Here is a 26,014-nt window from a genome sequence, read left to right as displayed (position 1 = left end):
AAATGGGGCTTAGCTGTTGTGCCGCTGTTTATACTGGATTTGTATAATGTAACCAAAGTAAGCATGAAGCCCCTTCATCTTAGAGGTCCCAGTTGAAAGCTGCTGCTTGATATATATTGATTTTTAAGGAAATAGAAATACTTTCTGAATGTGAAAGCATAAAAAACATTGGACAAGGATTATGTAAAAGCCAGGTTTGAGCTGGATTCTGGGCTTCACTCTGCCTTATCTAGCTGTTTGACCTGAAGCAAGCCCTTTAATCTCTAGACCTCAATTTCCTCAACCATAAAATATAAAGGCATTGGATTAGATGATCTCTGAGATGTCTTCCAGCCCTCATGATCTTTGAATTTAGTCTATCCCTTAATATCTTGCTTTCCTTAAGTTTTCCAAAAACCATATATTGATCTTCCAGTAGTAATTCATTTTGACTCTAACAAGAAATCCTTTTGTTTGTTTTTCTTTGTTAAGGAATCTTCCTCCTCAATGAATACATCCAACAAAATGAATTTTAAAACTTTTCCTTCATCACCTCCTAAACCTGGAGATATCTTTGAGGTTGAACTGGCTAAAAATGATAACAGCTTGGGGATAAGTGTCACGGTACTGTTTGACAAGGTTTTCAAATGTTTTCTCTTCTCCATTTCCAGCAACCTATTGTATGCCAACTTATTTATTTTGCTTCTGAAGGGAAACATGTCAAATAATTTCCCAAATTACAAATTGAAATTTTATCTTAAAACTTTTTTAAAAAGCTGTGTGCTAGTGACTTTTCCTGTGGTTTAAAAGAAATTAGACAAATCCTACTTACTTAAACTACATAGATTTCATAATGCTTAATCTGAACACAAGACTAAGAAAATATAAAATTAATAAGTATGTTTTACATACATTTGACACTTCTACATGAACATCGGGTAACGCACTTTAACCTACATCATAAATTCTAATGTGTATTTACATGCCCTTTCTCCCCATAATATATCCTAATTGTAAACATGACTAGTATATTAAAATTAGAGGCTCCCAAGGAACATATGTACTTTTATAGTCTTTAAATATAAGCATAGGCTACTTGATGAAAATACTTTAGAATTCTAGTCTATTAATTCTAAATTGTTTATTTATTTATCTTTATGACATTTAAAGGATATTGTTAGTTAGGAAAAGCCATTTCAAAACATGGTAGAAATAGCACTATTAACGTATATAAGTCAAAAAGAAAACCTAATTTTCAAGCACTTTTAAAAATATTGTAACTCTTTACCTCTTGCCCTTGACTTCTTTAGAATTTTATTATCTTCCTGTTGTGAAGGGAACTAAAACCTGTGCATTCACAAGAAATGAGAATCTACTCATTAAGTCTCATTTACAGTGTAACAACACTAACCTATCAAAGCCTTTTAAAATTAAAAAAAAAAAAAGTTCCTTGACTTATAGATTTGCAAGTTGCAGTTTACCAAAAATGATCTGAAGTAAATTACTCTATATGCTGTTTTTTTCTGACAGTCATGTTCTCATATTAATTTTGCATAGATGGATTTTGCTTTCTGCTTGCTCGTAATGCATGAGAGAGACTTAAAAAGGGAGAGCAATGCATATACTCAAGACCCAGCATGTTGTTTTCTGAGTAAAGAGTTTTTCCTTTTTTTTTTTTTTTTTTTTTAAAGATTTTATTTTATTTATATGACAGAGAGAAATCACAAGCAGGCAGAGAGGCAGGCAGAGAGAGAGAGGAGGAAGCAGGCTCCCCGCTGAGCAGAGAGCCCGATGCGGGACTCGATCCCAGGACCGTGAGATCATGACCTGAGCCGAAGGCAGCGGCTTAACCCACTGAGCCACCCAGGCGCCCCAGTAAAGAGTTTTTCTAAAGAGTAACTGCTTTACATTTGGAAAACCTGGCTAGAAATATTCTTGGGTTTTGAATTAATTGCATGTGCTGATGTGCTGATGCTTTGGCTGAGGAACTGAATGCTTTCTAGGTCTCAGATTTGAAAGATGGAGTGTGAAATTATCCATATGACAAAATGTTATTTTATTTGTCTTTTTCCACTTAGGGAGGTGTGAATACCAGTGTCAGACATGGTGGCATTTATGTGAAAGCTGTTATTCCCAAGGGAGCCGCTGAGTCCGATGGTAGAATTCACAAAGGTAGAGTGTCTGTGTGTGTACAGGAATTATACATAGGATTATCACTTCAACAAATAAATAAGAAATTAGAAAGTTGATAGAGACTTCAAATATTCATAATATAAAATAAAAACATGTGCAATTATTTTAAGACTTAAGTGTTAAAAAACTCCCTGATGTCATTCTAAAAACTCTTCTTTTCAGCCTATTCTCTAGTATCAGAAAATATCTTGACAGTGTTTTATTTTGTGTTTTGTACTTTTGAAGAAGCAAATTGCCAGAAAATGGGAAAGGAATAGTGCCTTTGTAAAAACACTGACGTCTACATTTTTAATAAAAACTAACTAGGTTAGTTTCTTCCAATCTCTCTACATTTGTAGTCAGTTTATCTTTTTCCATGATTTAAATTGATTCTATAATACATACAATAATATCTTGTTCAAAATTGTATTTAAGATTAGTCATAGAATTTGGAAAGTAGATATGTATTAAAGAGACTCTGTGACTTGAGTTTGTCCAGAATTTCTCAGTCTCTCCTCAAATAAATTAATATAAAACAATAGCACAAGATATTAAAAAGCATATAGAATCTTTATCTTATATTGCTTTTTTCAAAATTACCTCTTAATTTATAGGTGATCGGGTCCTTGCTGTCAATGGAGTTAGTCTGGAAGGAGCTACCCACAAGCAGGCTGTGGAAACGCTGAGAAATACCGGACAAGTAATAATAGCTCATTATACCAACCTTTTAAGATATGTTAGAATCACATAATAATGTGTGAATAATATCTGTCTCGCTTATGTCTCCAAATTTGTTAGTCAAGAAACCAAGCCTGATTCCTGTAAATGTTCTGGTATTTTCTTTTCCTTCAAATTGGGAAGCAAGTATTATGACAGAGATTTTTCTAGCCCTATTATTACCAGATATGACAGGAGAAATGGTGGGGATTGCATTTTTAAAATTTTTGTAAACATCTACAAATACCTAGTGATCTTCATTTCTAGTCATTTTTCAGCCAAAGGCTAAATTTTTTTTCTGAAGTTTACCAAATTATTTTTAATGGTCTGTATATTATAGTGGTAATTTTATTCTAGTGCCCAAATTTTCTATAACATGTTTATGTTCATTCTAGAAGACAATTTTTTTTTTTTTAAGAAAAAGCGAGAGAAGGGCAGAGGGAAAGAGAAAAAAAAACCTTGATTTTGAAATTTTCAATCCCTTGCTTTGTTTCTTCATTTTTTTTCTTCCTCTACCTATATTTTGGTGGACTGAGTAGTTACCGTACATGATTTTATACCAACAACTATACCAAAAAAAAATTATCTACTTTCTTATAATTCTTCTTAGTTAATGAAGTGCTATTTCATTTGTCCAGGTGGTTCACCTGTTATTAGAAAAGGGGCAGTCTCCAGCATCCAAAGAACGTGTCCCCCTGTCCCCACAGTGTACCCTTCCAGATCCAGATGCCCAAGGTCAAGCCCCAGAAAAAACGAAGAAAATGACTCATATCAAAGACTACAGCTTTGTCACTGAAGGTCAGGCCTTGAGAGACTGTCATCTCACCTTTAACTTCTTACTGACTTACTCAAAATTTAATTTTTATATATTGGATCATAATTCATGGCTGAGTTTTCTCTAATTACTCTTGTCAACTGTAAATAATCTGATGGAGCACTATAGCAATTTTTTTTAAGACACCTATGTGCACCTCTTAGAGTTTGAAAGACCTTGGTTAATGAAGTCATACATAAGACAAATTATGGCCACCTAATAGTGCTTTCAATAGTGTAAAATTCAAATGAAATTTTCAAAGGAAAAAATAAATACAAATAATTGCCGAGAATGGCTTTAAATCCATATGAAACCTTGACTCTTAACATTTTCTATATTTTGCTTTAATTTTATGAATCTGTCAAGCTAACCCTAGGCAGAAATTCGCCTCATAGTTGCCAGATAGTGGTCTTTCTTAAAAATTTTGCAAGCCCCTTGGACATAACACTGCTTGGTAGGAAAATAAGAAAATTAAGAATGATGTAGCCTTTCGTAAGGCTAAAAGTGTTCATAATACAAAAGTATCCTTTATTCTGAGATTCCATTTATCTCATTTTTAGGGGCATAGATGTCCTTTACTTTATAAATGATGGTGGTGGTATATAGTCATTGTTGTCTTTTATTTTAAATCCTTCTTTGATTGCCAAATGTTAGTACCTCTGAATTAGTCACAAATATAAGGAGAAAAATTAGCCCAACCTGTATTATTTTATCTCATTATGAAAAGAAAATTAGCATACTCACTTTATCTTACTACCTGGTATTCTTTATTTTTTCCATCACTCCTTCTTTAAATGTGTTTTTTCATTCTTTACTGGTTATTATTCTTTCAGCTTATTTTGTTGATGAGAATTTCTTCAAAATGCTCTTGCAGCTTACTAGAGTAAAGTATGCCTCACTAAAACATTAGAATAGCCACTTACTTTCCTCTACCCTTCTCTAACATTTGTTTTGCTCTTCTTACTATCTCTCTCCCATTATGTACCCAAATTTTCCTCATTCCTCTCCTTTCCCAGATTTTTCTCTCTTTTTTTATGTTATTCTACAGTCTTTTAAAATACATGGGATTGAAACGATTTTATTTTCAGAACCTTAATATCAAAACCCTCTCCTGTTCAAGTAGCTTAGTTCATTCAGCTTAGTTTATTAAGTTTTCTTAACAAAAAAGAGTGTGAGGTAGGATTTGAATATAGAATAAAAGCACAGTAAGTGCCTATAAAGCTGTAAATTTTCTGAGAAAATGGGCTTTTTTAAGATGTGTCTTAAAGTATATTTGTGTGTGTGTATTTTAATATGTTCATCTCAAGATAGCATGTTAAGAATATTTAAGTTTTTTGTATCTTTTTTTTTTCTCTCCAGAGAATACGTTTGAAGTAAAATTGTTTAAAAATAGCTCAGGTCTAGGATTCAGTTTTTCTCGAGAAGACAGTCTGATTCCTGAACAAATGAATGCCAGCATAGTAAGGGTTAAAAAGCTCTTTCCTGGACAGCCAGCAGCAGAAAGTGGAAAAATTGATGTGGGAGATGTTATCTTGAAAGTGAATGGAGCCTCTTTGAAAGGACTGTCGCAGCAGGTGAGCCTCCAGATGTTAAATGTAGCACTTCTAATAATGAGATGGATTGGCCTTTCATAATGATTTCATAATTTTGGCTGAACTGTATCTTTGTTTCTCATTCATGGTACCCCTAGGAAGTCATATCTGCTCTCAGGGGTACATCCCCAGAAGTATCCTTGCTGCTCTGTAGACCTTCACCTGGTGTGCTACCGGAAATTGACCCTGCTCTTTTGGTGAGACCTGTGAAAAGTCTGTATTTTTATAGAATAGCAGTTGAGTGATTAATTCAGCTACAGTGGTTTCATCATTGATTGATGGCTCCTGGGTTTCATCCTACCTTATTCTTTAGCTAGGAGTCATGAAGCCTCTGAGTGCATTCTGCATTTGTAATATAAAGTAATTCAGTTCACTTTCCTTTCTCTCCTTTCCCCTTCTTGAATTCTAGAATTGTAGGAGTTTGTTTTCTAAGCGTAATTAGGAAAAGATACAAAATAATGGTTACAAAACCCTTTTGTCCGGGGCGCCTGAGTGGCTCAGTGAGTTAAAGCCTCTGCCTTCTGCGCAGGTCATGATCTCAAGGTCCTGGGATCAAGCCCCACATCAGGCTCTCTGCTCAGAAGGGAGCCTGCTTCCCCGTCTCTCTCTCTGCCTGCTTCTCTGCCTACTTGTGATCTCTGTCTGTCAAATAAATAAATAAAATCTTTAAAAAAAAAAAACCCTTTTGTTCATTTCTTCATTGAACCAAACTGGAAAGCATAATTCTTATTCTGAGCTAGTTTAGATAAAAATGAAAATTATTTAATCGTTTCTGCCTTTAGGGTCGCCTGGGTGGCTCAGTCAGTTAAGCATCTGCCTTCGGCTCAGGTCATGATCCCAGGGTCCTGGGATTGAGCCCCGCATCAGGTTCTCTGCTAAGCAGGAGGCCTGCTTCTCCCTCTCCCACTCCCCCTTCTTGTATTCCCTCTCTATGTCTCTCTCTGTCAAATAAGTGAATAAAATCTTAAAAAAAAAAAAAAGAATTTATGCCTTTATTTTTAATTCCAGAAATTATAGAGTAAGCAATATGTTTGTCTATTTCCCTTTCTTATGTCAAGGAAACAGTTAAAGGATCCAAAATCTATTCTGATGGTTATTTATAAATTACATGCTGATAGGTAGGAAACCATACTTAGATGAATAGTAATACAACTGAAGAAAGACAGATTTTTGTCCTGTCTACTTAAAAGAGTATTCCATTAATAATAAACATGACTCCTGGATATGAAAGGCAGGAATGTCTAGCCCCAGAAATCTTGGCTTTTATATCAGAGAGGTGGGTAGTGTTAGGACATTACTAGGAAAGCATCATTTCTGAAGGTGTATTTTAAACAGCATTTTATGAGAATTTCATTGATTTTGGCACCAGATAAGAACTGAGTGGAACTCTCTTAATGAGTGTTAAAATTGATACAACCCTTCCAGAAAGCAATCTGGAAATATTAACAAGGCCTTTAAGAACATCCTATGTGCTGATTATTAAAGAGACAATTGCACGGAGGGGCATCTGGGTGGCTCAGCTGAGCAGCTACCTTGGGCTCATGTCATGATCCCAGGGTCCTGGGATCCAGCCCCATGTCAGGCTTCCTGCCTAGCAGGAAGCCTAGCAGGAAGCCTGATTCTTCCTCTCCTTCCTGCTTGTGCTCTCTGTTGCTATCTCTGTCTCTCTCTCTCTCAAATAAATAAATAAAATCTTTTTAAAAATGGAAAATTATAAGGAAATAACGAGAAACTGGGGTGGAAATGTACATACAAAGAATCTCTGGATTTCTGTTAATAGTAAAAAGTTAGCAACAATTCCGTATGAAATAATTCTGAAATAAATGTAAGACATAGCCACTGTGGGATCATTACACAGTTTTATGCAGTTTTTTTCAAAGCATGTGTAAGGACTTCAGAAAGCACTCATGATAGAAACCTAAATTTGAAAGTAATTTACAGGGGTGCCTGGCTATTTCAGTCAGTGGAGCATGCAACCCTTGACCTCAGGGTCCTGAGTTTGAGCCCCACGTTAGATAGAGAGAGTACTTAAAAATAAAATCCTAAAAAAAAAAAAATTTTAAAAAGGATACAAATTATAAAATATAGTATAAGTCATGTAATATTAAGAGTTGGGTTTTTTTTTTTTAAGATTTTATTTATTTATTTGACACAGAGAGAGAGGTCACAAGTAGGCAGAGAGGCAGGCACAGAGAGAGAAGGGGAAGCAGGCTCCCCACCAAGCAGAGAGCCCGATGTGGGCTTCGATCTCTGGACTCTGAGATCATGACCTGAGCCAAAAGCAGAGGCTTAACCCACTGAGCCATGCAGGCGCCCAACAGTTATTTTTATATATGATATTTATATATGGTTTTGCTCTCCTATGAGCATAAATTACCTTTATTATCAAAATATAAGTGAATATTTTAATAGAAAGTGCTGTTCAACATGTTTCTTTTCATATAAGTGTTCTTTTTTTTAAGATTTTGTTTTTTAAAGATTTTATTTGTCAGAGAGAAAGAGCAAGAGATCAGGCACAAGCAGAGAGAACAGTAGGCAGAGACAGAAGCAGGCTCCCTACTGAGCGAGCACCCCCACCCACCCACCCCCGCCACCCAATGCAGAACCCGATCCCAGAACCCTGGGATCATGACCTGAGCTGAAGGCAGCCACTAAACTGACTGAGCCACCCAGACATCTCCTTTTTAAGATTTTATTTATTTATTTGGGTGAGAGAGAGCGTGCATGGGCAGAGGGAGGGGCAAAAGCAGACTCCCCTCTGGGTCAGGAGCCCAACTCAGATCTCCATTCCTAGATCCCCAGATCACAACCTGAGCCGAAGTCAGATGCTTAACTGACTGAGCCACCTAGGCGCCCCTCAATTAAGTGTTCTGAAGTTAATATAAGGCATCAAACTCTTTCTTTTTCACTGTGTGCATCACAGACGCCACTGCACTCTCCAGCACAAGTGCTCCCAAACAACACGAAAGATTCTTCTCAACCAGCATGTGTGGAGCAGGGCACCAGCTCAGATGAAAATGAGATATACGACACAAGCAAGAAATCATGCACATCCCCATCCAGAAGAGACAGTTATAGTGACAGTAGTGGGAGCGGAGAAGAGGACTTGGTGAAAGCTCCAGCCAAAATACCGAATATGAGCTGGAGTTCATCTTTGCATCAGACTCTTAACAACATGGTATCCCAGGCACAAAGTCAACATGAAGCATCTAAAAGTCAAGAAGATACCATTTGTACCATGTTTTACTACCCTCAGAAAACACCCAATAAACCAGAAGGCGAGGACAGGTATTGTCAATATTATGGGTCACACTCAGAGCAACTGGTTATTGTGAGTAATGGGAGCAGCAACCTGCATTTCTCTAAGGATGAAATACGTCTGTGTGTGAATGAGCTTCACAGTGATCAGGCAGATGATGACTGTATTAGGTATCTAGTTACTGTGCCTGATGGTGTTAGTTAGCAAACCAATAAGCTCTTTAGCCTTTTAACCTGAGACTTGCTGATCTCTTGAGCATATATCTCAAAATCGGGAAAGTAGTTTGCATTTCATCATCATTCATATTACTTAAAGAGAAGAGACCTATTTAGATAGTGATGGACAGGAGAGTAGGGAATACAAATATAAACAGAAGTGGTTGGGAGGGAAGAGACATAGAGTTTAAGAAGGTCGGATATAAAACTGCAGAAGGTGGGGAAAGATGATTGAAAGAACAAAGGCAAGAAGAAAGACTACATTTATACCTCTAACAGTTACTCACACATTTTATTGTTTGGCTACATCTTTGTGTATATATCCCATTGCAACCATATTTGTTGAAGTTCTTAGGTGTTTGGGGGTTTTTTCCCCACTGTATCATCAAAAATAACTACCGAAATGAGACTTGCATTCTTTTCTTATTTTTTTTTTTTCCTTACTCTGCTGAAACACACATTGGGCTTCTGATAACATTAGCTTCAGCCTTGAATTAACAACTAGGAATCAAAAGTATATTTACTTGACCTGTCTTAGTAATTTATGCAGCTTAAAGAGCTTCATAATACCCAGACAGAGAATAAAAATTGGTAATGTTAGCATATAACAAATATAAAATAAATTCATAGTCCAGAGGCAGGCAAAAATCCAGAGTCAGGATCACAACCAAATGCAGCCATGAATATTTGTTAAGCATATTCTGTGTGTGGCACAAACTTACTATATTAGATTGAAATGTATTTGAAAATAGTCTTGCTTCTTTGTGTAGCAATCCGCCTTCCCCTCTACCATCGGACATGACTCTTGGACGAAGCTATCAACCCCAAGCAGAATCTGCTTGCACTAATTCAATGGATAAATATCATATATATCACATTTCTGAACCAGCTAGACAAGAAAACTTGACATCTCTGAAAAATGACTTGGAAAACCACTTTGAAGACTTTGAGCTGGTGAGTTGTTTCCTCTGTATTAAGAAAACTCTATATTTTCTCAAGTAAGGATTAAATGAAATATATGTAGAGCACCTAAAATAGTGTCTATTTCCCAAATTCTGATGAGTTGCCTATTTAATTTTTAATCAACTTTGAATGTAATTTTTTTCTTATCCACACTTTTGTGTGTGCCCAAATGGAATCCTTTACATTGCACTAATAGCCCTAGGACTTCTAACCCTTACATTCAGTTTGGAAGCCAAATTTCCAAGAATAATATCCTTTACATTGATTGAAATCAGCCTTTTTCAATATTGTTTTTATTATCCAAGTAATAAATATTTGTTATAGGAAAATTTAAAAACAAAGAAAAAATGATTAAAATCACTGATAATCTCACCACCTAAATATTTTGGAATTAATCTCTCCAGATACTTGGTTTGCGTGTGTGTGTGTATGCATGTGTGACATCTATATCTTCAGTTTCATCTTCAGCAGTAGAAAATAATCTTTTCTCAGAGAGAAGAAAATCTTTGAATGATTTCCTTTAGAAAAGCTATAAGTGGGGGCGCCTGGGTGGCTCAGTGGGTTAAAGCCTCTGCCTTCGGCTCTGGTCACGATTGATGTGGGATCGAGCCCCACATCAGGCTCTCTGCTTAGCAGGGAGCCTGCTTCCTCCTCTCTCTCTGCCTGCTTCTCTGCCTGCTTGTGATCTCCGTCTGTCAAATAAATAAATAAAATCTTTAAAAAAAAAAAAAAAGAAGAAAAGAAAAGCTATAAGCAACCTTCATATCTTATTCAAAATCTTTTTTTAGAGATTTTTTTAAATTATTTTTTATTTTAAAAAATTTATTTTAAATTTTTTTTAATTATTTATGCAATTAAATGAAGCTGTAATATTTAGTCACCCAAAGGCTTCATGTTTTTACAAGAAAACCTTTTCTTTTATGACACTTGGTATCTATCTTGACTGTTTAGAAATATATGAAGAATTTTTCTGAACCTTCCACGGAAAATGTGTTCTTTGATCATCAAAGTATAACCACTAATGAATATGAGTCCTTGTTATCCTGAAAATACAAAAATTGAAGCATGAGGAGGTTTTGTCTCCACTGTCTTTAGACAAATACATAGTACTGTACCTAAACCCAACTTTAAATGGGGATACATTCTATCTAGAATCAGATAGACTTAGCTTCTTGACTGGGTTAAGCTCAGTAACCTTTTAAAGTTTACTTTAAACTCTGTGTTGATGGGCAAAAATAGACAACCTGAAGAGTCACTGTTTTCTTTCCTTAGGAAGTAGAACTCCTCATTACCCTAATTAAATCAGAAAAAGGAAGCCTGGGTTTTACAGTAACCAAAGGCAATCAGAGTATTGGTTGTTATGTTCATGATGTCATTCAAGATCCAGCCAAAAGTGACGGAAGGCTCAGACCTGGGGACCGGCTTATAAAGGTGAGACGTTACCAGAATGGATTTGTACAGATATAGCCAAAAACTAAGCCAAGGCTGGAGAAGGAAGAATAAGAGGGTTGAGTTCATGTAACACTCCATTTATTGTTTGGTTTATACTTCCCATCTCCACTTCTTAATGATAAAGCCTTATATAGTTAACAGTTTCTTACAGTTGAATGTAAGAATACTTACAGTTCCTTTTTAATTAGGAAGGAATGTTTACAGTTCCTTTTTAATTAGGAAGTCCCTCTAATCTCAGTTAAAGCATTAAATAAGCTATCTTGGGTATCAGGGACAGAAAGTTTCTTAAACTACTATGAGGATAAATTTCCTATATTTGCAAAATAATGATGCATTTGTATTTTACATTATTACTTTGCGTGTAATTATTTGATCATTGTATTTATGATTTCCACAATAAAGGGAATTCGCCATAAATTGGAGACCACTCTCTTACTGACTAATATAGGTAGGGCGATTACTATATTTCCATAGCAACTTCTAATCCTGTTTTGCCTGTTTCTCATTTTTGTAGGTTAATGATACGGATGTTACAAACATGACTCACACAGATGCAGTGAATCTGCTCCGAGCAGCACCCAAGACAGTCAGATTAGTTCTAGGACGAGTTCTGGAATTACCCAGGATGCCAGTGCTGCCTCATTTGCTCCCTGACATCACATTAACATGCAACAAGGAGGAGTTGGGTAATGCACATTCAAGCTTTGTGTGGGGTGATTTTCTTGGCTAGGTTAAAATAGTACTCTTAAGACTAAGGAAACCAATATTTTCTATTCCCTGAAGGTTTTTCCCTATCTGGAGGTCATGACAGCCTTCATCAAGTGATATATATTAGTGATATTAACCCGAGGTCAGTTGCAGCCATTGAGGGTAACCTCCAGCTGTTGGACATCATCCACTATGTGAATGGAGTCAGCACACAAGGAATGACCTTGGAAGAAGCTAATAGAGCGTTAGACATCTCACTTCCTTCAGTGGTGCTAAAAGCAACAAGGTACTCTGCAATTACTTGTGGGTTTTGTGTGTTTGCACAAGTGCCAGGCTGTTAATTACACTTAGGCTATTTTAAAAAGCTACTCCTAAATTAGTAACTCACAGCTAAACTGGCAAGAATTAATAAAGTTAGAACAGACTTTTTTTTTTTTAACATTTTTTATTTATTTAAGTAATCTCTACACCTGACTTGGGGCTCGAACTCACAACCCCAAGATCAAGAGTCACATGCCCTTCCAACTGAACCATCCAGGCACCCCCAGAATAGATTTGCCGATAGGAGATTCCAAGAGCACGTTAAGTGGATTAGTGTTTGGTTACGTGTTTGCAGTTGCTAAGAGGGTGGTTACCATTGTCATCAGGATGTTTTCAGTTTTAAGTAAACAGGAAAAATACAACTTAACTTGGTTTAAACAGTAAAGGGTTTATATGATTTTTTTAAAAGTCCAAAGATGAGCTGGTCGTTAGGTAAAATTTGATCCGGGCTCCAGTTCCATTTTTTGCTGTTTTAAGTTATTCTTCCTTTTCTGTGTTTCCTTCATGATTGTTAAATGTCTGTGTCAGTTTCATGTCTCATACCTATATACTGCACTATCCAGAACAATCTTCTGACAAGTCTCCCCAGTAACTATGATAAAGCAAGGACTGTCTGCTGATTGCCATAGACCTAAATGCTGGTCCCTGAACTGAGGCAAAGAGATTGATTGGCCTAGACCAGTCCTGGCCCATTCCTGGAGCTGCGGCAAAGTCAGTCCTACCCAAACCTCATGTCTACAACCATTGGGGCATAGAATTATCACTTTCACTACACCTTATAACAATTTCACATTATAAAAAGTGCTAATAGGCACTTTCCTTTCACTTAATAATAGAAATAAATTGGAAAAAAAATGTATGTATTCATTTCAAACTCCTACAAATATAGTGGCTTAAATAATAGAAGTTTATTATCTTAATAGTTCTAGAAGCAGAAATACAAAGTGGGTTTCACTGGGCAAAAATCAAGTTGCTATTAGGGCCGCATTCCCTCTGTAGTCTCTAGAAGAAAATCCATTTTCTTGCCTTTTCTACCTTCAAGAGATTCCCTGTATCCCTTGGATCATGGCTTTCTTCCATCTTCAAAGCAAACAGTCACAGCACTCTCCTTCTGTTGTCACATCTCTTTCTCTGACTCTGCCTTTCCTTCTTATTTCACTTATAAGGACCTCTATGATCACACTGGGCCCACCCAAATCGTACAAGATAATCTCCCCACCTTTGATCCTTAATGTACATCTGCAATATCCCTTCTACCGTTATGTAAGGTAACATATTCACAGGTTTGGAGGTTTAGAATGTAGACATCTTTGTGGGACTGTTATTCTGCCTACCACAATGTATATACAACCAGGCTTTCTGGATTACAGATTTATGTTACATTTTTATCTGTGATACATGGTGAGTTTTACATAGTATGTCTTTCAATATACAAGAACTTTCAATAATTAAATCATGTGATCATAAACATTTGTCCCTTCTCAAACTTTAAATTAGACTGTGTACTTTAATTCTTTAAATGTAATCCCTTATCTCATTCCCTCCTATATTTCTAAAAATTTGATTGGCTTGCATTTATTTTCATAGATGTAGCTAAATGCTAATTAGTGGAGGAGGAAAGTGTTCAAACAACCTGGAAAATATTTTTGTGAAAATTAGCATCTCCTCTAACCATAGATCTAGCCGAATTTTTTGGCTTCAAAATCCATTGAGTACCCTTTACCCCAGCCCTAAAATCACTTTCTTTTGCCTTTCTGCTTTTATCTTCACTGTAGTCACTACAGTTACAGTGGTGCTAGCCACAATTACTTTCCCCTTCTTTCTTCGTCCAGCTTTCTCCACTACTGTATACATATCTGTCCTCTTGAGAGTCCAAGGGGTAGCTATAATGGAGGGATAGAGATTTGTCTGTGTGTCACGAACGGTACAGGGTCTGTCGTCTTACCTGACTTGCAAGCTAATAAACCACCCAGTTACTGTTTCTTGGGTGCTGGTAGAAGGTATGAAACTCCTGGGATCAGAGACAAAATTTTTTTTTTTTTTAATTTATTTGACAGACAGAGATCACAAGTAGGCCGAGAGGCAGGCAGAGAGAGAGGAAGGGAAGTAGGCTCCCTGCTGAGCAGAGAGCCCGATGTGGGGCTCGATCCCAGGACCCTGGGATCATGACCTAAGCTGAAGGCAGAGGCTTTAACCCACTGAGCCACCCAGGTGCCCCAAGACAAAATATTTTTTGAGTAACCACCATGAGCAGCATGGGCGTGGTATCAGTGTCAATTCCACACACCTTCTAAGTCTCCCAAATATGGCACATGTGGGCCCAGTGGATTCCTGAACATGTAGTGGGTCGTATCATTGAATACCACGAGGAGAAGAGAGAACCTGCCCCTTTATGTCACCCTGTAAGAAAACCTGCTTTTTATTTGGAGAGAGAGGCTGCCTCCTACCTCAAGCTTTCTCACTACAAACACAGCCTTGAGAGTTGGCCCAGATAAAAAGCAGTCAGGGCCTTGCACTCCTAGGGTACCAAGGAAGAACATACAGAACCCAAATTGCTTCTCCCAGCACTGTATACTTTAGTCAGACTCTCTTTTCTCTCAAGTACTAGCAATGAGAAGATAGCACACTAGTCCTCTGTTTCCAAGGTGCTGTCTTTTTGACAGATTTTCACATTGGGTGGTACTATCCTTCTTACGATCCTTTGAACATATATATTTTGTCTAGGTTTCACTTTAAATAATTTTTTAAAAAACACGTATCAAGGGCCTCAGATATATGAAACGTAATGATCACTACTATAATTCCTAAGTTATCTTTGAACTATCGCCTGAGTATAGTGAACTATAATTAGATCAGAATATTACAAATGTTTTAACGAGAGGGGAAATGTGGTAATGTGTTAAACTGAGACCTAGAAAAAGATCATGTAAAGAAGTGATTCTTAATCTTTTTTCAGTCAAGAATATCTCTCTCCAGCTTTGCCTAGTGGCAGTATCGTAGCCAATGAGGTTTATCCGAGGCGCGATTATTGCTAAAAGAATATCTCTCTCCAGAGAATACGTAAATATAAATTGATAGAGATTTGTCTGCAGTTTCAAGGGTGCCCAGTCCTCCCTCTGAAGCCCATCTAAAATAAAATTCCTGGGGGTGCTTGGATGGCTCAGTGGGTTGGGCCTCTGTTTTCAGCTCAGTTCATGATCCCAGGGTCCTGGGATCAAGCCCCACATTGGACTCTCTGCTCCGCGGAGAGCCTGCTTCCTCCTCTCTCTGCCTGCCTCTCTGCCTACTTGTGATCTGTCAAATAAATAAATAAAATTTTAAAAAATAATAATAATAATAATAATAAATAAATAAATAAATAAAATTCCTGAAGCTCAATAGTTATCAGATGGTTCAAAGAGTATTTAAATAAATATATTAATCTGGAATTGCCTTTTCTTTCTTTCTTTTTTTTTTTAATAACACAGAGATGGTCATCCAGTAGTCCCAAGTTCTAAGAGGTCTGCCTTTTCAACTCAGTCAACAAAAGCCAATGGTAAGGATACATTTGTTTTATGACACAAGTAGTTATGCAAAGATAAATTTTTTTTTCCCAAAAGCAAGTTTGAAGACTATCACTACAATGTTTTTATTGCCCTTCCAGAGTAGAGTTTTTTCAGGATCTCTCTAAGTGCAAAAAATTACATTTAAATTAAAACATTGAAATAGTAGAGCAGCTTGGACCATGGGATTTAGGGCCAAAATAGACCTGAATATATAAGTTCTATGTGACCTTCATGAGTTACTTGATCCCTATCTAAGCCTCTATTTCCTATCAGTAAAATAAGAATATTAATAGTAGCTATCTTATAAGTTTATAATGAAGGATAAATAGAATAATAATATGTGAAATGCTTATCATAATAATTGTCACATAATAATTTATTCAGACAATTATTGAATCTCTTCATTGTGCCAGGTGTTGGTGTGGACACTGTGAATAAGGCAACAAATATACAAAGTATCTGCCTTACATTTTAGCATAATAATAGAAATTGTAGTGTTAGTAATTGTGGCAGTCACTAACATAAATTTAATGCTTACCCTGGACTAAGCATTCTTTTAATTGCTTTAGTCCTCACAACAACTCTGTGAGAATAGTGTTACTATAGTCCTCCATTAATAAAAGGGGAAACTGGGACAGAGAAGTCTGACAACTCGCCCAAGCTCACAGAGTTAATAAATAAAATAATAAGTAAATAGTAATAATAAGTAAATAATAAGTAATAATAAGTAAAGCCAGAATTTAAACCTGGGGTGTCTGATTCCTTGCTCTCTTTTACATAATTGGGCTCAGTAAGTGTAGCTTTTAAATGCTAGTGTTAATATAATAATAAGAATGATAGACACAGGGGAATGTGAAATTAATGTATTTGAAATGTGAATTCAGTACTTCATGCAGAAGTAAACTTTTAGGTTATCAGGCAGTAGTATCTAAATACCAAAAGGATCTCACTACTGCAGTTCTGATTTATCTGCTAAATACTAAAGTACAACTCTTCGCCTCCTGGTCTGTTATCTTGAATGCCTTAGGGATCCTTACTACTCTCTATTAGTTCCAGTTCACATTAGAGTCGTACTACATCATAGAAAAGTCAGGAGAGCATTTCCTAGCAAGCTCTGGGTCATCTGTAACTAAAGAGAGCTGTGCCCTGCCACCCCCCTCCTTGTAGAATTTACCCAGAATTCTCTGATTTGACTTCCACAAAACTGATTTCTTTATGAGTTCCGAAAATCATATAGTTATCAATAATAGGTACCCTCTTGTAGTGATGAGAATATAAAATGGCATAGCCATTTTATAAAACAGACAATTTCTTAAAAATTTAAACATGGGCCTCCCATATGACCCAGCCATTCCACTCCTCTCTTTGTTTACTCAAGAGAAAAGAAAGCATATATCCAGACCCAGAAAACTGTCCATGAATGTTTTAGCAGCTTCCTTGGTAAAAATCAAAATCACAAACCACTCAAATGTCCAAAAACTATTGAATGAATGAATGAACCAATATATCCAAACAACAGTATACTATGTATACTAGTATACTACCTAGTAATAAAAATGGCCTGTTGAGACATATAGAAACACAATCAAAATAACCTCAAAATAAGACCCTGGAATGAAAGAAACCAGACAGAAAAGAGTTGATACTATATTATTCCATTTATTCAAAATTATAGAAAATACAAATTATAATGACAAAGCAGATTAGTAGTTGCTTGGAGACAAAGAAGGTGAGGGGCAGTTAGGGGAACAGGAGGGAGAGATTGCAAATAATAAACTGTTGTGTTTTGTACTATTCCGGGGTGATTTTTTGAACCAGTAGTCTATTATTGATGCATTCTTTCAGTATTTTTCCTGGAAGTTTAATAATGTATTGTATCTCCTGGAAATGATATTAAAATGCATTCTGAGCTCTTCATAACATCATCCACATGATTATAGAAATTTATCCCTACAAGTTTCATGTCAACCTTCATCTTTCTAGGTGAATTTTTTCTTTCTTTTTTTTTTTTTTTTTTTTTAAGATTCATTTATTCATTTGACTGAGTGCACATACAAGTCGGGGCAGGGACAGAGGGAGAGATTCTCAAGCTGAGTCCCCACTGAGCGCAGAGCCCCACACTGAGCTTGACCTCACCACCCATGAGATCATGAGCTGAGCCAAAATCACCAGTCTGCCACTTAACCCACTGAGCCACCCACATGCCCCTCTAGGTAGAATTACTTTCAGGTCATTCTCAAATAGACGTCCTTGAATAAAGTTATTTGTATTTTTTTCTTTTCTATTTTTTTTTCCTTTTTAACTTTTCCAAACTCTACTATATCTTTCAGAAAATCTCTTAAAAATATAATTTAATGAAGCAAATGATTTTTAAATATGACTTTTTAACTGTAAGAAAAATCATTTCATTTTAGTATATGTATTGAATCTTCGTGCTAATGGCTAAGAGTTAAAATTAACATTTGGCTTAGACATACGTTAAAAGTTCTAGTTAGTTGTATCTATAACTTACTTTACTGTGTTAAATTGATTGCCTTTATGAAATGATATACATGGCTTGCTACCTTCCCTTAAGTAGTAAAATGAGCATATGTCACATAACAATGTGTTATGTCTCCCATTCAGTCGGGATAATTTACATTCAGTGTCTCAAACTAAAACTATTCAGCCCAAACTGAGCTATCGTGCAAACTATAGTATTTTCTTTCAAGAAATTAGCTTTTTCCTTGGGGTAAACCCTTTTGTAATTTTTGATACCTTGTAGTTGGTTTTAAATCACTTTGTATTATGACCTCTTCTGATACACTAATAAAAATAAGAATATGCACAGAAGGGCACCTGGGTGGCTCAGTGAGTTAAGCCTCTGCCTTCGGCTCAGGTCATGATCTCAGGGTCCTGGGATAGAGTCTCGCATTGGGCTCTCTGCTCAGTGGGGAGCCTGCTTCCTCCTCTCTCTCTGCCTGCCTCTCTGCTTACTGTAACCTCTCTCTGTGTCAAATAAATAAATAAAATCTTTTTTAAAAAAATAAGAATATGCACAGAAATGTGGGTTTTCTTTCACTTCTTTGATGTCCCACTTGTGGTTCCAGCTGGCTCTTCCCTGACTTTCTGCGTTGTCCCTTCCAGGTCATCACCCTGTGGAGTCTTGCTGCAAACCTGTCCTCACTCCTAGTAATTCATTCTCCAAGGTAAGGAAAAGGCTGCCTTCTCTGTGTCATACTTCCTTAGCTATGTAACAAACTTGTTTGTCTCGAACCAAACTGATTTCACATTTGAATATTTGTCTTTTTTAGATACATGTTGTGAAAGTTGGAATCTATTTTAGTGAGTTCATGGCCTTGCTAAAGAAAGCACACAGTGAAAAGCCCCCACACAAGTAACCCTCCAATATTTGGCACATGTTTAGGTCTTGTATAAGCTAATTACTTGTACGGATAGCTTTAGCGCTGGGATTTTTTTTTTATTAATGTGCACAATTCTTTTGGTTGTGTCTTACTCCCCAGGAGAGAAGAACATAATTAAGAGCAGAACTGGTCCTTTGGGTTAATGTTGACCAGCAGTGACTCTCAAATGACAGTTCTATACTGCTAGTACAGATGGCACTGACAGAAGATATAGGCTTATTTGCTTTTTAAAAGACATGGGAAATGCTTTACTGCATAATCAAATGTAAGAACTTAATTATTTAAGATTAGTGCAGAAAAATCTGGAGGTGGTTTAACAAAACTGCTTTAATACGTAACTAAATTCCACTTCGAGCTTTTTCTTTAAGGCCTTACATATACCCATTTGTTTGGTTAGCATTTCTTTTTAAGATTTTCTTCTGGCATGTAATGTACATTCTAAAATGATCCCAGCTGGGTCTTCATTTTGTGGAATTGTTTAATCCCACACACATCCCATACAGTCTGTTCTGAACCCCACTATCTGAAAGTCTTTCCCTGTAAGATCCAGAGCTGAGGCATTGGTCCCCTAGGAATCTGAAAATCCTATCATCTCAACAAGACTTCTGGGTAAGAGCTGGATTTAGTATAGTATAGAAGGTCAAAATTCTATGTCTTTGAGAAGAATCAATGAAACAAGATGGGATTGGGAGGGAGACAAACCATAAGTGACTCTTAATCTCTCAAAACAAACTGAGGGTTGCTGGGGGGAGGGGGGTTGGGAGAAGGAGGGTGGGGTTATGGACATTGGGGAGGGTATGTGCTTTGGTGAGTGCTATGAACCTGGCGATTCACAGACCTGTACCCCTGGGGATAAAAATATATGTTTATAAAAAATAAAAAATTTAAAAAAAAATTCTATGTCTTTCAGCTCACTGGTCTAGCAAATCCTGAAAAGATATTGTAGTAGAAGAATTATTAGGCAGAAATGATTGGGACACAAAAATAATTGAGATAGAGCAACACCCACTATTCTCTGTTCAAAAGGTCTGCAATTACACACAGCTGGACCACCTGAATTTTCGTGCATTTCTAGTGTTAGTCATGCTGTATGATGTTCATTTTCTTTTTAATTATCAGCATGTTGTTGAAAGGGATGGGGAGAATTTCTGTTTAAATTATATAAAACCCTTAAAAACTAGGACCTTTGTTATTCATGGTTGCAAACATTTTTTGTTGGCGTTCAAATATTCCAGGAAGTTGTTCAAACAATGTTCTGTCCTTGATGCTAATATCTGTACTATGAATTTCTCATAACGATTAAAGTTTCACAATCCAGTAAAACTTGACATTATATAAACAGTAGTTATAAAGAAACAATCCTGTTGCATCTACCATTTCTACTTTTGTCTTGATGAAAAGAGCAAGATTTTCAGAGCAAACCATCTTTTATTTATGTATATCTATTTTAATTTATTCTAGCCATTAATGATGCATTTTTGCTCAAATCAGTTTTCTTTCAATAGGCCATGTACCATGAAGTGTTCACAATTTACCATGGAATTAGAAAGTTATGTTCTATTCAATAAATATAGTTATGCACCCATTGTTACTTTTCTTAAATTGAGATGAGATTTAGACTAGCTTTGAAAGTCTTTATACCCAGCAGTTGACCAGAATGCTAACCTAGAGTCTGTCCAAGTCACAGCTTCACTAATACTTAAAAGATGATTTTTGTTAAGATTTTATTTATTTATTTGACAGAAAGAGAGATCACAAGTGGACAGAGAGGCAGGCAGAGAGTTCGGGGGAAGCAGGCTCCCCACTGAGCAGAGAGCCCGATGCGGGGCTTGATCCCAGGACCCTGAGATCATGACCCAAGCCAAAGGCAGAGACCCAACCCACTGAGCCACCCAGGCGCCCCTAAAAGACAGTTTTTTTCCCTTTCTCTCAACTTCTAAGTTTAGTGATCCTATAAAACTTTACTAAAAAGTTATATGAAAGATAAGTCCCATAAAATATGTCTTAAAAAAAAGATTTCTGCAGTCAAACAGATTTAGGAAATACTACGTAGTAAAGTTTTCTTTGGCAACTCAAAATTTGGAATAGTAAACATTGTGAGAATTCTTGGCATAAAAATAATGATTTCATGTAATGTGTAATCTGTTTCCGGAGATTTTCGGTGATGGATAGTCCCATCCTCTTTGTACATTCCATTGTACCAATGTTTCCTAGAAACACTGACCTATGATGGGTAGATAAAAAATGGATTTTATACTAAGAAAGAGGGAGAGAAGGACATGGTGGTAATCTACAGTCCCTCCCTAATCCTGGAAATTAGTAAAATATAAACTAATGATTTGCTCTGGTTTCATACCTTAGGTTAATGGGGAAGAAATAACTGAAGTTTTGTACCCTGAAGGAAAATGCTCTACTTACCAAATGAAGGGATCCGCAAACTTGATTCTCTCCAAAGGTAGTTTTCCACATCAATCATCCAGTTACTCTAAATGCCCTAATAATTCAGGTAATAAAGAAATATTAGCTATTGGGAATACATGCTTCTGTAGTGTAAAAAGGAAGGACTGTTGTTCAAAGAAATAAAAGAACAATGTAAAATTATTGTTAGTGGCATTACTATACAAAGGTCCTGTACTCATTCTCATCTATAATATTAAAAAAAATTTTTTTTCAAGATTTTTATTTATTTATTTATTTGATAGACAGAGATCACAAGTAGGCAGAAGGCAAACAGAGAGAGAGGGGAAAGCAGGCTCCCCACTGAGCAGAGAGCCTGATGTGGGGCTCTATCCCAGGACCCTGAGATCATGACCTGAGCCGAAGGCAGAGGCCTAAACCACTGAGCCACCCAGGCGCCCCTTAAAAATATTTTTAAATGTTAGAAAAGACAGCTGTTTTTGTTTGATAGTGTTACTTATATTCCTTGAAACAGCAATTCACCTAATAATTTAGAAAATGTTTCTTGAGTATGTTTGGGCTGCTCTCTTATATCCTTAATCTTTGTAAATTTTATTTCTTTTTTTTTTTAAGAGAGAGCATGTGCGCAAGAGCACACATGGCAGTGGGAGGGGATGGGCAGAGAGAGAGGGAGTGAGAGAATCTTAAGCAGGCTCCACCCCCAACACAGTATGGGACGTTGGGGCTCCATCTCATGACCCCGATATCTTGACCTGAGCCAACAACCAAGAGTTGGATCCTTAACCATCTGACCCATCCAGGCACTCTTGTATATCCTTTGTAACATAACTTCTTTAGCTGAGTTTCTTTCATAAATTAATAATTTGGTATTAATTTAGGAAAATAAGCATTAGGTTATTGCTTCACAGACATAGATTTTGATTTATTCTTTTTAAGTTGTATTTGTGTGGTCTTTCGTCATGGCAGCCAGCGTCGTGCTGGGACTAGAAATGACTAGATTCCACGAGTGTAAACTGCTTTTCCTTTCCTGGCTGCTTTTCAAAGGCGAGGCTTAAAATCCAAAAGACGTACTATCCTTGATTTGACACAGTGTCTATTTCTCATGTCAGTATTTTTATAATAAAATCTCTTATGAATTCCTGTTTTCCAAGAATCTAATGTACCAGAAGATGATATCTATGATGATCCTCAAGAAGCTGAAGTCATTCAGTCTCTGCTGGATGTTGTGGATGAGGAAGCCCAGAATCTTTTAAACCAAAATAACGCAGCAGGAGACGCCTGTGTTCCAGGTAAATGAACCAGAGGGAAGAAGTTGGTATACTAAGGAATACAAAAAGGCCTCTGGGGAGCATTTTAATTCTTTTTGGCCCATTTATTTCTCTCCCAGGTTCGTTGAAAACCAATGGGAAGTTATCTGAAGAGAGAGCAGAAGACACAGACTGTGACGGTTCACCGTTACCTGAAGATTTTACGGAGGTAAGGATAATACCTAGATAAACACTCTAGGATGCTGTATCTTGTTAGAATTATGTATCTCCCTATTGAAAGCTTGCTTTCTCTGCTGAGGCCTTCCTTCTGCCTCCCCCGCCTCCACCATTTCCGATTTCCCAGCACTGCTCACCCCCTGCCCTGACCCTGGCATTCACAGGTTTATATTTATCTGTCTTGTTCCCGTAGACATTTGAGTTTGCAGCCTGTGGTCGTGTGCTTGGACTGCCATCGCAAAATACCACCGACTGGGTGGCTTAACGTACAGAAATTCATTTCTCACAATTTTGGAGACTGGAAGTCCAAGATCAATGTGCCAGCAGGGTTGGTTTCTGATGAGACCTCTCTCTTTGGCTTGCAGATGGTCAGCTTTTCATTATGTCCTCACATGGCCTCTGTGTGCACTCCTGGTATTTCTTCCTTTTCTTACAAGGGCAATAGTCCTGTTGGATTGGTGCCCCATCCTTATGACCTCATTCAGCCTTAATTACCGCCATAAAGACCCTATCTCCAAACATTGTCACATTGGGAGTAGGGCTTCAACCTCTGAATTCTGGGGGAATCACAATTCAGACCATAACAAAGTCTTTGCTTTAACCAGTTATAAAATGTGTGATTAAGTAAAATTTCATTCACAATAGTTTAAAACAAAACAAAACAAAAAAAACTATAAGCATAAATTCAACCTAAAATATGTAAGACCTATATTACAAAGACTTTAAAGCTCTGCAAAGAAGCAAAAGAAATATTAAATATTTCTATTCATTTTACCTAAAGTTTAAATTCTCCCTAGATTTACCCATAAATTAAATACTGTCCCATAAAAATCTTTCAACTTTTTTTTTAATGAGAAGCAGAGTGTAAAAAAGTAAAAAAAAAAGTAAGAAATTAAAAAAACAAATTCAAGAAAGGAGGAAACATAGTACTGAGATAAAATGATATTAAATTTCACTTGGAAGAAATCAGGATGTAAAACTATCCAGTATAAATCTAAAAATTAAGGTTCAGGGGCATCCGGGTGGCTCATGCAATTTAAGGTCTGCCTTCAGCTTGGGTCATGAATTCAGGGTCCTAAGATTAAGGCCCTGCATTTTGAGCTCCCTGCCCAGTGAGGAGTCTGCTTCTCCCTTTCCCTTTGTTCCTCCCTACCATGAGAGAACTCATGCTCTCTCTCAAATAAGTAAAGCTTTAGTTAATTAATTACTTAATTAACATTCATATCATATAATTGCTCTACCACCAAAGTACGATTAGATCCCACAAATTTGCACCTTGAAAATTCAAGATGTTTAAGACCAAACATTTTGGTCAGTCCATCCTTAAAATTAATAAATTGACACTTGAATATATGAAACTTCTGCTTCAGAAGAGATTTTAACTAAGAGTAAGCAAAACAAAGAAAGTAAAAAAACAAATTCAAGAAAGGAAAAAACAAAGTACTGAGATAAAAACATGAAGTTTCATTTGTACCAAACTCTAAATGTGTTAAAATCACTGTGGAATTTATATTCATAAGCAGACAAATTCAAAAAAGACAAATATGACTAACCTCCATAGCTGCAAGGAAGACTAAGCCAATATTCTGGAAGAGTTTTCTGTTTCATCTTATATTTCTAGAATAGTGCCTGTATTGGAGTAATTTTAGGTTTCTTTTCTTTTTTTTTTTTTTTTAAGATTTTATTTATTTATTTGACAGAGAGAGAGAGATCACAAGCAGGCAGAGAGGCAGGCAGAGAGAGGTGGCGGGGGGAGCAAGCTCCATGCTGAGCAGAGAGTCTGATGAGGGGCTCAATCCCAGGACTCTGAGATCATGACCCGAGCCAAAGGCAAAGGCTTTAACCCACTGAGCCACCCTAATTTTAAGTTTCTTACAACTTCTGAAAATATTCAGTTTTTCATAAGTTCATCTCTTCGGGATCACTGTAAAAAAAATGCAGATTATTTACTGTATCAGTTTTTTTTTTTTTTTTAAGATTTATTTATTTATTTATTTGACAGAGAGATCACAAGTAGGCAGAGAGGCAGACAGAGAGAGAGAGAAGCAGGCTCCCTGCTGAGCAGAGGGCCTGATGGGGGGGGCTCCATCCCAAGACCAAGATCATGACCTGAGCCGAAGGCAGAAGCTTTAACCCACTGAGCCAGCCAGGTGCCTCAACTGCATCAGTTCTTTTTTTTTTTTTTTTTCTTTTTTAGATTTTGTTTATTTTTTTGACAGACAGAGATCACAAGTAGGCAGAGAGGCAGGCAGAGAGAGAGAGGGAAGCGGGCTACCTGAACAGAGAGCCCATAGCAGGGCTCGATCCCAGAACTCTGGGATCATGACCTGAGCCAAAGGCAGAGGCTTTAACCCACTGAGCCACCCAGGCGCCCCAACTGCATCAGTTCTTAACAGTGTATTCTACAACGCTGGAAGCTTTGTGGGTTGTTTGTTTGTTTATTTTAGCTTTTATTATTGAAATATAGTTGAAATACAATGTTATATTCATTTTAGTTGTTATACAACATAGTGATTTAACAATTGTATACATTATTCAGTGCTTACCCCATTAAGTATAATTTATCACCTGTAACCATACAAAGTTATTACAGTATTACTGACTCCATTTCCAGTGCTGTACTTTTCATCTTCATGACTTACTTATTTTAAGTTTGTACCTCTTAATCTCCTTCACCTGTTTTGCCCATACTCCCACCCCTGTCTACTCGGGCAACCACCAGTTTCTTCTCTGTATTTATGAGTCTCTTTCTGTTATTTGTTTGTTCATTTATTTTTTAGATTCCACATCTCAGTGATATTATATGGCATTTGTCCTTGTCTTATTTCACTTAACATGATACTCTGTTGGTCTATCCATGTGGTCACAAATGCCAAAATCTCATCATTTTTATTCCTCTATTGGTGGATACTTGGGTTGTTTCCATATCTTAGCTATTGTAAATAATGCTGCAGTAGGGGCACTGACTGGC

At 36.7% G+C, this 26,014-nt stretch overlaps 1 protein-coding gene and 1 pseudogene across 10 annotated transcripts in view; both read left to right on the top strand.

Moving 5' to 3' along the window:
* PTPN13 (protein tyrosine phosphatase non-receptor type 13) overlaps positions 1-26,014 on the top strand; it is a 204,827-nt gene that overhangs the window by 159,123 nt on the left and 19,690 nt on the right. For 4 of the 10 annotated variants that reach the window (XM_013058070.2, XM_013058071.2, XM_013058067.2 and 1 more), the window contains 16 exons: positions 472-618; positions 2,058-2,151; positions 2,766-2,851; positions 3,507-3,666; positions 5,042-5,256; positions 5,373-5,471; positions 8,198-8,562; positions 9,519-9,702; positions 10,984-11,142; positions 11,678-11,849; positions 11,947-12,157; positions 15,660-15,727; positions 18,864-18,925; positions 21,503-21,647; positions 22,711-22,848; positions 22,947-23,035. In XM_013058070.2, the coding sequence (XP_012913524.1) occupies positions 472-618; positions 2,058-2,151; positions 2,766-2,851; positions 3,507-3,666; positions 5,042-5,256; positions 5,373-5,471; positions 8,198-8,562; positions 9,519-9,702; positions 10,984-11,142; positions 11,678-11,849; positions 11,947-12,157; positions 15,660-15,727; positions 18,864-18,925; positions 21,503-21,647; positions 22,711-22,848; positions 22,947-23,035 (2,394 nt within the window). The remainder of the gene's footprint in view (positions 1-471; positions 619-2,057; positions 2,152-2,765; positions 2,852-3,506; positions 3,667-5,041; positions 5,257-5,372; positions 5,472-8,197; positions 8,563-9,518; positions 9,703-10,983; positions 11,143-11,677; positions 11,850-11,946; positions 12,158-15,659; positions 15,728-18,863; positions 18,926-21,502; positions 21,648-22,710; positions 22,849-22,946; positions 23,036-26,014) is intronic. The other 6 variants (XM_004756135.3, XM_013058068.2, XM_004756136.3 and 3 more) reach the window with 4 other exon arrangements.
* Positions 15,167-15,285, top strand: LOC123391874 (annotated as a pseudogene).

Source organism: Mustela putorius, unplaced genomic scaffold (assembly GCF_011764305.1).
Source record: "Mustela putorius furo isolate JIRA1106 unplaced genomic scaffold, ASM1176430v1.1 tig00000382_pilon_pilon_pilon, whole genome shotgun sequence".
Lineage (NCBI taxonomy): Eukaryota > Metazoa > Chordata > Mammalia > Carnivora > Mustelidae > Mustela > Mustela putorius.
The sequence above is the reverse complement of the archived record's forward strand: the minus strand, read 5'-3'. Positions and strand labels throughout refer to the sequence as shown.